Source organism: Gymnodraco acuticeps, unplaced genomic scaffold (assembly GCF_902827175.1).
Source record: "Gymnodraco acuticeps unplaced genomic scaffold, fGymAcu1.1, whole genome shotgun sequence".
Taxonomy (NCBI): domain Eukaryota; kingdom Metazoa; phylum Chordata; class Actinopteri; order Perciformes; family Bathydraconidae; genus Gymnodraco; species Gymnodraco acuticeps.
The window spans coordinates 1,406,379-1,418,812 of NW_022991575.1; the positions used below are offsets into that span (position 1 = coordinate 1,406,379).

Below are 12,434 nucleotides of genomic sequence, written 5' to 3' on the forward strand. Positions count from 1 at the left end.
AAAACATCTTTTGAAATTCAGGTCGAGACCCTCTACAAAGTTAATCGAGGCACTTGATATGCCAACCAATCTCTTTACACCTCACGGTACCATTAGCATTAGTCATATTAGGTATAGGTTAGTCCCAACAGGGCACAAATGACTAACCCTGACATTGTTATCTCCATATTCCTCCAATAGATCCTCTACTCTACATCATTTTTCAATCGACTTTTGATCTGTGAAAGTAGTCACATTGCTCATGTCAAGGCAAGTAGTGAACATTAATAGATACAACCTCTGTGTCTGACCCTGATCAAGATTCGAAAAGGGCCAGCAAAACCTTTCCTAACATTATTAAGTAAAGCAACATTGTCATGTTATCTCGCTAATACTTTGTGGGCATTCTTTGTACCTTCATTTCAATAAAGCTGAGCCACTATGGAGGATTTATTTTAAAGAACAGGCAGAATGTCCCATCGGTTTCTTGTATTAAAGGGGCTTTTGCCAGACTTCAGGGTCAAAATGATGAGAGTAAAATCAAATTCAACGTAATATTTGCAGAATTATAAATATATAAAAATATTTTATCATAATATTTTTTCAAAATGTGTTTAATTTTTGCACCTATAATACCAGTCATATTATTTCATCCAGTAGCCTGGTTAAACTTTCACTAGAAAACTGTTAAAAATGCCATGGCTTTTATGATGTTCCGAGGGATTCGGCGAATCAGCCTGTGGTCTCAGCCTCTCGTGCGCACGAGAAAGTTACCGGTGCGCCAAGTAGGAAGAGGAGCGCACAGGAGACAACCGTTTCATTGCAGACTGTTATGTTTATGTGGGGAAATGGCAGTGCATACATTATTTGAGATATATTTCAAACTCAGACTTCATTTTAAGGACATGTCAGCCAGGGGTGTAGAGCTATTTGTTTAAGAACCGGATTGGCAAAACAGGAGCGTAAACCAGTCTGCCTTGATCTATGAATTCATGTCCGGGACTCTCGCGGTAATGTACACAAATCTTGCTAACTCCATAGGTAGCCTATATGCGGGTGTTCCCAAAATAAATTAGTTTAATCTTAATCTCGATTTAGTGCGAAATGCTGTCGGACGTGCACCGGAACGAACGTCACTATCATAATATCTTCTGAAAACAAATGCCAGTGTCACACACACACACACACACACACACACACACACACACACACACACACACACACACACACACACCCCCTCCTTCATAATGCGCCTTGTCCTTGTTTTCCCATGATTATCCGTAAATCATACAAACAAAACCAAAACGTTGATTTATCTGTTTTCCCGTTTTGGTTTAAAAACTGAATAATGTAGGTTTTTTGGTTTTCCGTTTTTCTGAAAAACCAAAAAACGACACCGGTTCTTTTTTAAACATTAATATGTTTTGGATGCATATTGTTCTAGTATTTGTTCAGGCTGTTACATACAATTAGCCTCTGTTGATACCTGCTGGTGGTGAGTAAATATTAAAATTGTCAACCGGTCTGCGATTTTGTTTTAATGTATCTGCCGGTCCTTGGCACAATAAAGGTTGGGAACCCCTGGGTTAAATAACACCTCAGGTTTACAGATTTACAGTATTGCACACAAAAGTCAAACGTGTTTCTCAAAGTGTTCCTCTCTCCTCCAAACTGTTATATGACCTGATGTGGCTAAATAGGCACAACAGCCAAACGCCCCACTCCTCAGGGCTAACTAGAAGCAGATGCTCGGCTAGTGAGGCTTCCTACTGGCTTGTGTTTTATGTTCTCGAGCACATTCCTTTTCACCTCCTCCACGTGTCTGCCCTGCTGTGGCTGGATGTCTATACAGCTGGAGCCAAGAGCAACGACTCGGCTGCTTGGGTCTCCAACGAGAGTCCCTTTGGTGAGTTTCACTGACCCCCAGTCCTCCTGAACTCGAAACAGCTGGAAATTGTTACCCTGTCACGTTGGCTAAAACAAAACGCCTGTGGAAGAGGGCTGAAGGACTGCTGGGTCCGGATACTTATCGAACTCCTCCCTGAACTCCTGCTGTGGTTAGAAGTCAGCGAGTTTTGGGCTGGGAAGCTTTGTCTCTGGCACCAGTTCCCTCACAGTTGAAAGTTGAAAGTTTCTGGGCCTGTGGCTTTTCCACCAAGCTCCTCTTGTTTCTCTGGCTCCCACACTACTCGCGTGATCACTGTTGAGTATCAGTTCATCTAGGGATACAGCTGTGACATGTCATAAAATACCTTTTAAAAGCAAGCTAACAACATAAATTAAGGCATTCTCAGCCAAATGCGGATTTCAGCTTTACAGAGTAAAATAGTCTGTGAAGCCTTTGGGAAAACTGTGTCTTAAGGCAATTGTGCTGAACGAACCAAAGTCATAAATGATTCAGAAACACATAGATATTATGTGTAGTGCCTTAGGGTCTCTGTGAAGGGTTCCAGCGACCTGTTAAAGAGGCTTGTTGCCCTGAGCGAATACTCTTTAAATGTTCACAGCTTTTTATGCAGGGAGGAATCGGTTATTTTTGGGCGTTTACCTCAAGATCAAGTCGAGCTTTCTCTTCCAGGTCAGTCTGCCAGGGAAGAAGTAGGGCAGCCAAACAATTAAGATGTTTGGATCAGATCACTTAAGCTGTAATGCAGATATCTATGTGTCAGGCATGTTGTGAATGGAGGGAATCCAATGATGATCTTTGCATGACTACATACATGGGTGTTTCATACTGTTACACTTGATTCCCCCAAAATACAAGATTGTCTGGGAACATAAACAAAGAATAGTTGTGTTGTTGTGTCAATACAGCAAAGTGTCTGAGTGGATCAGTTGTCGTGTAATCCATAAATGCTCACCATCACTGATGGGGCAGGGCCTTTTGAGTTCATTCTGTCACCTGTGCTTCTTGGGTGAATAACTTCCATTTTTGAGATGTAGGGCAGGCAGAGACAATAGAGGTGGTTTGATTTTAGTGGGAAGTCTGGATTGTCTCACATATGCAATATATATACAGCATATGTAATCCTTATGTAACCCGTGCCAAAGCACTGCTGCTTTGTTTTGCCTTGTATTTTTAGCAGTGTGACAGCATGGCAGGGATGAGTATCATTCTCTGCTCTGTCATGTGCCTCTGAGGTCGGTCTCACAGCCAGGCGACACTGCAGAGCTCTCCGGTCCTTCCCATGCATGGGACTGCAATACATTAGGTCTGTTTTTGTTTTGTTACAGTTTTCCAACAATTGAGTAGTTAACTTTGTGGGTTCCATGAAACAATACCCTCCAAAACCGTCTGTTTTATATCAATTTAGTCATGAAAAATCCCTCTGGGTCGTAAAAGCTGCAGTCATTGCAAGAAATAAGATATCCAATGTACTGGATGAGTCCCTGTGTAATTCCACCCTTCCTCTCATTATACATTCCATATGATGTTTTAGTTTTCATATTTCTTTTTTTGAATGAATTGGATTTGGATTGGCGTAGGTTTATGTGGATGTCCTGCTCTTTACAAAACCACACATGTTGACCACGTTATGGCTTTCATTTTCCCTGTGAAACACAAGAATGTGACCCCAGGACCTTGTGCTTGCACAGTGCACACACATGCACACATAAAGAACTTCATCAATGTCTCACCTCTTCTTCACACTGCCTGTCAGCCTGCTTTTCCAAACACATGCTCACATGCAGGCTTTTAATAGCAGATTATGAGCACATTTAAAGGTGCAATAGAGAGGCGAAGTCCCTCCCCCTCCGGTGGGACTCATGGGACCTTATTTCGAAAAAAGTATGCATTGAAATCAATGGAGAGAGAAAGATTATCTTTCGATCCCGTTTGAATTGTGCCACAAATTACACATATGATGTTTGTCAATCTTAAAGGTGGGGTAGGTACGTTTCAGAAACCGGCTCGAGTGCACTAAAATTTGAAAGTACACAGCCGAAAAGAATCCGCCCCTTCCTTCAGACTTCCTTACAGAGCACCTCCTCCAACACACATGAACGCGCACATGACGTCAGCAGACTGGTGAAAGTGGCCGCCTGTTGCTGGCGAGTCATTGAAGTACTGCTGCAATGCACGCCCAAAGACGGCACGCCCAATGAGGGCACGAGATACATTTGTGCGTGCACGGCTAAACGGATTGGTTGTACTTTTTACAGTATTACTGCTTCCACAGATGAAATTTTTTAATGGATTTTTTGTCAAAGCACTTCAGATATTCATTGCTATCGAGATGTTAAGAGCATTCCATGGAATATGACAAAAAGTGTACAGGGCTCGTCGCTCGACATTAAGGAGTCATGACTCATGAGTGAACCGACAGTAAAACTAAACATATCCATAACTAGTTTAGGTAGTTTGAGAGGTCATTAAAATAGCTACGTGTGATATTCTAACCTGAAGTGTGTGTTTTGTCCGCTCACCGCTGCATGTGATCATGCAGAGCTGCGTGTCGACTCGTCAGCAGCAGCTGATCTCTCTCTCCCGTCACTCGCGTTTATGTCCATATCGATCAGATCCAGCTAGTTCTAGCGACTACCTGCTTATTAAAAGACACCTAAACAATAAGTGTCGCTATGCAACTGGGTGAGGCCACAAAGTATAGCGCAGCATTATGCATTTGTTTACATGCCCACCGGAACCCCGAGGCATTACCAACAGATCAACGCACAATCAACCCATACAGGACATCTCTTTCTCCACATTAAGTGTTAGACATCAGAATTGACTATTCTTGTCTGTCACATACTCTTCTTGTCTGTCACATAAGTGGCGCAACTGAAGCGGTATTGCGCTCAAGGGAAATTATTTTGACCGAAGAGATTTAGATTTGCCGGCTAACGGGAACTCTGACGTCGCCATTTTGTGTGCTTCGCGGATGCGCTCAGCTCCTCTCGACTGCTGCTCGGGTCTGCTCGGTCAGCTTCCGGATGAGGAGGCATTCGTTCGACCAACTTACAGTAGATAACATTACAAACATTTTTAACAGGGGGCATAATAGTGTAAATAATGTTTGTTTTGGCAGTTATAACTGAATGTAATGTTTTCTACTTTTTTACATCTGGGAAGGCATTTGCCTTCATCAGATGGAAAGTGTCTTGACCAACAACTTAAGTATTTCTTATAGCTATGCAGGGCATGCAAGTGAGCACATACAAACAAGAACAAACAAACAAGTGAAATGAAGAATAAAATTGAAACATATAATATTGTGGTGGTTCATCTTATAATTCAGTCTAGAGAATGCACCAGACAGCATCTAAGACCTGCAAACATCTACATGTTCTAGGGGAGGCCCCCCAAACCCTTCATGCGTCATGTCGTCCGTGCGCATTTTTCAGGGCAATCTCAGGGCCATCTGTAAATTAGCTTAGATGGCCCACAGTTTGTCGTAAAACTGTTGAAATATAAGACTATGAAAAATACGCAACTAGAAAGACTACAAATCCCAGTCCCGACTAACTCCCCTTTTGTGTATGTACAGCTCTCAACATGCCCAGACTTGTAGTGATTGTAACCTCTTTTAATACTTTTCGCCTCATTCTGAAAGAAAGAAGTGAAATGTGCCAACATGACGGCCATCTTGGTGTGTGGTGCGGGACGGGAGATGTAGGTCATTGAGCGGTTCACACAAAAAATGTGTACTTCACAGTTTTAAGACACTTTTTTTTTTTTTTACTTGCAAAATTATCTTTTAAATTGACAAACATCATATGTGTAATTTGTGGCACAATTCAAACGGGATCGAAAGATAATCTTTCTCTCTCCATTGACTTCAATGACTTTTCCGAAATAAGGTCCCATGGAGCTCCCCCGGAAGGGGAGGGACTTCGCCTCTCTATAGGAATGTGTCTGTTTGTCCCCACACACATTATTTCCTATTTAACTTGTGTTGTGGTTTTCATAATGATGTAGCTACTCTAGAAATCGCCCCAAAACTCAGAAATGTTGCTGAGAATTTGAATTATTATAGAAAACAATCTGTATTTTGGATCGGTATGATCATTTTCAGCAGCATTACAGCAGTTTTTCTGTAATCCTGCCAAAAACAGACAAGCCAAGTTGAAAACGAAGGACCCTCTTTTTTATTCTGTGTATTTTGTATTACTTTCAATGTTTGAATAAATATTTCTAAAAGAGCGGTCAGCACGTGTTCCACTTCCTGTCCTCGGGGTGTAACACCAAAGGGTTGTATTGAGTGTCCCAGGAACATTTATGAGTCCGCTCTGTGTGTTGGACAGGAACTTAAATGCGGTCTTTGACTGAGGAGGCTGTGCAGATGTGCAGGTCAACACGGTCAAATTTAGTTTAGCAAATGATTCTCGAACTGATAACTACAAGAGGGCTGCCAGTATCGAGAAAGATTTACGATATGGGCTTAGGCCTGGGGCGATGTGAGGTAGAGAAGGACCAGAGGCCTACATCCAGCTCTCTAACCTCACAGCCAATGACCAGACATCATTGGCTCAGAAGATGAGCTCACTGTGATTGTCTTTTCATCAGTTTCTCCCACTGACAAATTGATGAGCTGACATGCACTTGCAATCCGAGCACAAGAGCCAGAAACAGTTTTTTCTCACCATCTGTGAAAACCAAAGAAAGAAACTCAAATCACTCTTTGTTTGGAAAAAGCTTAGCTCATTGACCCCTGGAAGATCATTTCATTAAAGCAATAAACACCCGGCTTTTGCTAAATTCATGTAAACAAACCATTCTTTCCACCAGATGTCCTAAACTATTGGAATAGAAGAAAAAATACAGAAACAAATTAGATTAAGCTCCATCTGCTGCAGAGCAAATGACAGGAGTTTGTTGATTTTATATCAAATAAAAAGTATGGCTGTATTTTAAATATTTGTGTGGCTTGACAGTCATTGCAGCAACATTTGTCGCAAAGGCACTTTTCCTTCAAATGTTTTCAACACTGCAGCTGATTATAGGCCACGTTTTAGACGTACTGTAGGAGATACTTTCTCATTTGTAGAGGTCAAGATGGTCTTTTATCTTTCACTTTGATCTGCCTTGACTTACACTAGTCTTGACAATGGTGACTGAGTCGAATAAAAGAAGGTGCCACTGCCAACAGTGGATATTGATCTTGCTAGCATCACTCGGACTAGAGGTGGCAGCTTTTTCTTCTTCTCCCCTGAGCCCATGCTTTTAGTCTAGCTAACACGCCCTGCTTATTACGAATCTCTCCCCACACCCTCTTACTGCATACGGTTGGAATCACAGACCTTGCACGGTTTGGTTTTTCATAATAAAATTGAAATCTGCTTGCAATTAAACGACTGTCCAAGTGAAACATTATCACTGATTGTGTCACCAACTTGGTTTTTAAAAAAAAACTAATTTGCCATCTGTGCAAAATTCTGTTTAACATAAAAACTGTTTATGGTCAAAGCGTCCAGTTTCCTACATCCTTCTGCGTTATTTGCTGTGCAGGTTTGCTGGTTTGTCATGAACCCGATGTGATCTTGTGTTTTTGCAGGAGAATAGTGAGAGTGCTGGCGGGGCTGAAGTTTCATTTAACATATAGAGACACACTCCTGTCCCGAAGGCTTCAGTGTCAAGAGGTTTAGTGATGAATCTGGCCACTGAGACCGACTAAGACTTTACACCACAACACCCCGAGTCTGCCAAAGACACACACACACACACAGACACACAGAGAGAGAGTCACTCACACAAACAACATCAACGCAACATTCCTCATTCTCTCCCAAACTGCTATCTGTGCAATTTTCTTGAATTTATGAATAGTACCTTGTTCTTTTTCTTTATATTGTCTTTATTGCGTTTGCATTAGTGTCTTAGGTTAAAAACAGACTTGTTTTGGTCCTCACCACTTTTGTAGGCCTTTTAAGCTCAACTGCTTTCAGAAGAATATGACATAATTCCTCTAAAGCCACATACACTAGAGGTTAGGGCTCATGACGATATTTCTTCTAAACGTAATAATAACGGGGTAAAAAAAAATGCAATGGAGGAACATTTGACATTTCATCCTGCTCTTCTTTGAGTTGTCACTATTGAATGATTGTGGGTCACAGTAAGTGATCTTTGGCCCTGATTTCTTCTGGTAAAGAAAAATGTAGTATTTCTGTAATCAGTACGGGACTGAAGACACTACCGGTGAAGAAGCCTGGTATTCATCTAATCCATTTGTGTAAATTACATTATAGTGGTATTATATTATAGCTGGATTAAAGGTAGTGATTAAAATAAATATTTAATGCATATTCCTTTTATCTTTTTTAAAATCTAATTGTCTCACAAAACAACCAAATCCTTCCTTTTAATTAAACAGACAGAGCCTTTTCTGCCCTTTATAGATATCCCATAGCTTCTCCTCACACCATTTATTTTGTTCTCAGTTGTGTCTTCGACCCCACATATTTCCAATAGTTTTGTCTGCGACTCTGACCTCAGTGATCCCTACTCATCTGTTTCCTTGAAATGGCACTCACTGTGATCATGACACGGCAAACAAACAATCCGTGGTCGGTTGCAGCGCTGGATCAAAGTACCACTGAACCTTTCCACTGGATCCACATGCGCTGGTCAGAGGGTGGTGCAGGTGCTTGTTAACTCTCAGAAATGCACTCCGATGAAACTATCACAGCTGTGTAGCTCAAGTCGGTGTTGATTTTCAGGAGTTTTTCTGTTATAAAGTATACAATCATAACTGTGGTACATTTTGCGATGATGTCCTGGCAGAATACCACATTTTCTCAATGAAAACTCATGATTTGGAAACCGTGCTAACTTCTTTACCCGCCAATGTCTCTGTACCGTCCAGCCTGTGCTTCTCAGAAAGTGTAGCTGTTGTCATGCAGTCAGGAGTCAGGACATGCCCTTCCAAGGACAGATTAAGGAAATTACTATTTGGCTTTCATCACCCCGCTTAATACGCTCCCTGATATCACAACGTTTTCTAATCAACGGGTTTTTATGTGGCACCGACCTATAATGGAGGCAGAATGTCAAATGTGAAGAAACACCTCACTGATCCCTTTTTGAAATGCACACTCAGGTCTGTGTAGCCAAACAGGCTATATATGTTTTGAATTAGAGAAAACCCGAGCAACAACAAATGTCCTTTCCTGTTAACTGCCACATGTTTTGTCCAATTGTCCTTGAATAAGGACGCTGAACCTTTAGCTGGTTTACTAAAGTCAGTCTGGTCAAAGGTTGCCAGCTATCTGCCTGGACTGAAAATGGCTTCCTATTGTAGCCCCTCTTCACATTGTACACTCTTTTTTTTATTGTCCTCTACTGGCCTCTCCCTTAGCACGATTTATGACTGTCAGATTTTATTTTTACTGCCATAGCAAGGACGCAAGAACCGTCCGTACCTGCTACCACAACGAAAATCAATCTCTCCCTCTGTCTCCCTCTCTTTCTCTTCCCCTCTGTATCCGTGCAGGCAGCCGGCGGTAATGGGAAATGATGGAAGACAAAGGCCCTCGTGTAGCCGACTACTTTGTGGTGGCCGGTCTGACAGACCCGTCCAAGCCGTTGGACCAGGAGATCCACTTTGATGACATGTGCCACAAGTCGGCCAAGCCTAAGGCGCCCATCACTGATGTCGCCGTGGTGATCCGCTCCATGGGCGAGGAGACGCCGCCTGGGTTCACCTGCGTAGAGGAAACCCCAACAGGCCATTCAGCTGATCTGAACAATGGCGGCCTCATGGTGCCCCAGATCTTCCTCTGTTACCGGAGAGGTCGCGACAAGCCACCCCTCACTGACCTGGGGTAAGTACCAACAGGGGCTACACTGTCATGCTAGTAGCTCTGTGAGGCTGAACCTGCTGTAGACGCTAATACAATGACGATGCTAAAATGTTGATTATTAGAAGGGTACAATTTCACCATTCTCAGTCGTCTTAGTGAACCATGTTACACTTTTTGTTAATTGAGCACAAATTACAGTGGAGAATGATTTAGAATGTTCTCCTTTTTTGCTATGACATTTGGAAAACCATAGTCTAATCATCAAATATAAAGTAAAAAAAATCTATTTTAATTCAGGTACCACCAAAGTTCAAACAATTAATCACGAGGAAGGTATAAATGTCTGAAACGAATTCAAGAAGATTTATCCAATCGATTTTACTCAAGACCACAAATGTTAACCCCATGGAGACGCTAGAGTAAAAAGTCAAATAGGCTCATCAATGCCCGTACAAAATGTCACTGCAATGCCCCCAATCATTGTGAGATTTCATTCTGGATCTCAGCTGTGGGGCCATGCTGCCAGTATCTCATCAGCCCCTGTCCTGCTCAGTTAAAGGTCCCTCATTTGCTCAATCTAATGCTTCGCAGCCAAATTGAAGAGAATTAATGATCAACGACCAACCGTCAATAGGTGAATGACCGCAATTGGCTGCAGTGCTCTTTTCAGTCTGAACACAATCGTGTTGAGTGAGATTCAGTGTGAATGAGTTGTTCAGAGGAAAATCAATTGTGTCAAATCCACTGTGGACAGGCAGCTATGTTGGCATGGCTTCCACAGTACAGTATATTGAAGAATCCATTGGTTTTTATAATAAAAAATGCAGCTTTGTCATCACAGGGTCAGGGTGTTTAGCTTTTGAAGATGGTACATATAATAAGAGTGCTTCTAGAAAGAAGGAAGAATAGTTTTTGCGTTTTGGGGCACACATTTTATAATGCTTCTTGATGTTGTAGTACCTGTTTCTGCTTAATCTGCCCTAGAATATATTATCGACACGGTAGTAATGGAAACTCTGATTCACATTTTATTTCGCGGACATTTTCCGAAATTGGCTATAAACTTAAAATGTGTCTACTGAGTTTTTTCAAGGCAACTCAAATGAGTCACTGTAATGAAGTGCACAGAGCCTGAGAGCTTACTAACACACACACACACACACACACACACACACACACACACACACACACACACACACACACACACACACACACACACACACACACACACACACACACACACACGGACATTCTGTGTATGTATTGCAACCAGTCTATGATTGCAACATACTGTGTCAATGTCTGTCTCATTCCTAGTAATGATCAGCTGCTGCTCTCAGCAAACACTGTAGTTGCTGTCGTGTTTAAAAGTAGTCCATGTCATGCCGATTCTAAAAGTAAAGTGTTCTGCTCTTCCTAAAAATCCCTCCTGTGCAGCAGTTTCTACAGCGTTTACTTTCTGTCTGCCTTGCAGCCGTTCCCCATTGTGATTTTGCAACAAAAAAGTGAAATACGGTGAAGTGCTGTCACAGGTGTCCTCCTCAACAACATCCTTAGAACCGGGGGATTCAGTACCGTTTGTTGAGTCTCACAGCTCTGGCGGGCTGCAGGCGGGTGGTGACAATGCTAAGGAGGCTCATATTGGCCTCTGACTCTACAGAGTGCAGTGCTTATCAGGCACTGACTCAGTCTCTGCTCAGACACTATCAGCAGCTTCTGTGTGCTGATAGTGTAAAGGGGCTGCACTTCTCAGACACTGGCAGGATTAATGGGAAGCTGAGTTGTGTGTTAGCACGTGTCATCATTGATGTGCACTTTTACAATTGTGATAGGGAGTTGGTGCTCAGGATGCAGATGGAATAATTAGTCATATATGTGAGCAGTAGCGGAAAAGCATGCAGCTAAGTACAGCTCTACATTTAGGAACATAGTCACATTTTTGGAACCAATCAATTTAACACTTTGTAGGTGTGTTACAAAACATCAGCACATCCTGTGATTGCTTTAGTAAGTAGCTGACAACAATATATTTAGCATATGGTGTTTTCCATGTGAAATACCATCTCTGCTTCTTTTACTGGCAGGTTATTGTTTATTTCTAAGGGCGTAAATCCATTTTTCAAAATGTTATAAATCAAATGAATTACAAAATAGAAAAAATAATTACTCAAAAATTGCATTGATCATTTTCTCTTGGAAACGACTGTAATTAAACATATTTCAACAAAAATCACTATATTATCATGGCACGTGACAAAAAGCTTTATTTTAAATGAATACTTTTTCATTTTAACAATAATTTTACCTCTATTTTTCACTAAACATAAGTCTATCACTTTCCCTATAGTGTGGCCTTCATATGTATAAGAACACAAAACATCTATTAGAGTTGGGTCAGCACAAAACTCTGACATTTTCACACCACTCTTTTTATGAAGCCTTCAAGGTCCAAAGACTGGTTTAAAATCATGCAGAATTGGTGCCACTGTCAATGGAGAAAATATGTCTGTTGCATTGGTTTGACGATGGGCTCTGCATCGACAACAGGTCTAATATAACAGTGGAGAAGTGCTGACTGTGTTTGGCCTTAATGCGAGCAGAGCAGAAACACCACAGCAATGAGTACTGAAATAAAAGCAGACCAAATCAAAAAAATCTGCAGTAGGCCACTCTGAATTCTGTTTTCCCTTCAGCTTAGACCCCACAAATGC

At 41.7% G+C, this 12,434-nt stretch overlaps 1 protein-coding gene across 1 annotated transcript in view; it reads left to right on the top strand.

The window, feature by feature from the left end:
• LOC117533649 (C-myc promoter-binding protein-like) overlaps nt 1-12,434 on the top strand; it is a gene marked incomplete in the record, with an annotated part of 72,684 nt that overhangs the window by 5,029 nt on the left and 55,221 nt on the right. Inside the window, 1 exon segment of the mRNA XM_034197537.1 lies at nt 9,414-9,744. Within this exon segment, the coding sequence (XP_034053428.1) occupies nt 9,434-9,744 (311 nt within the window).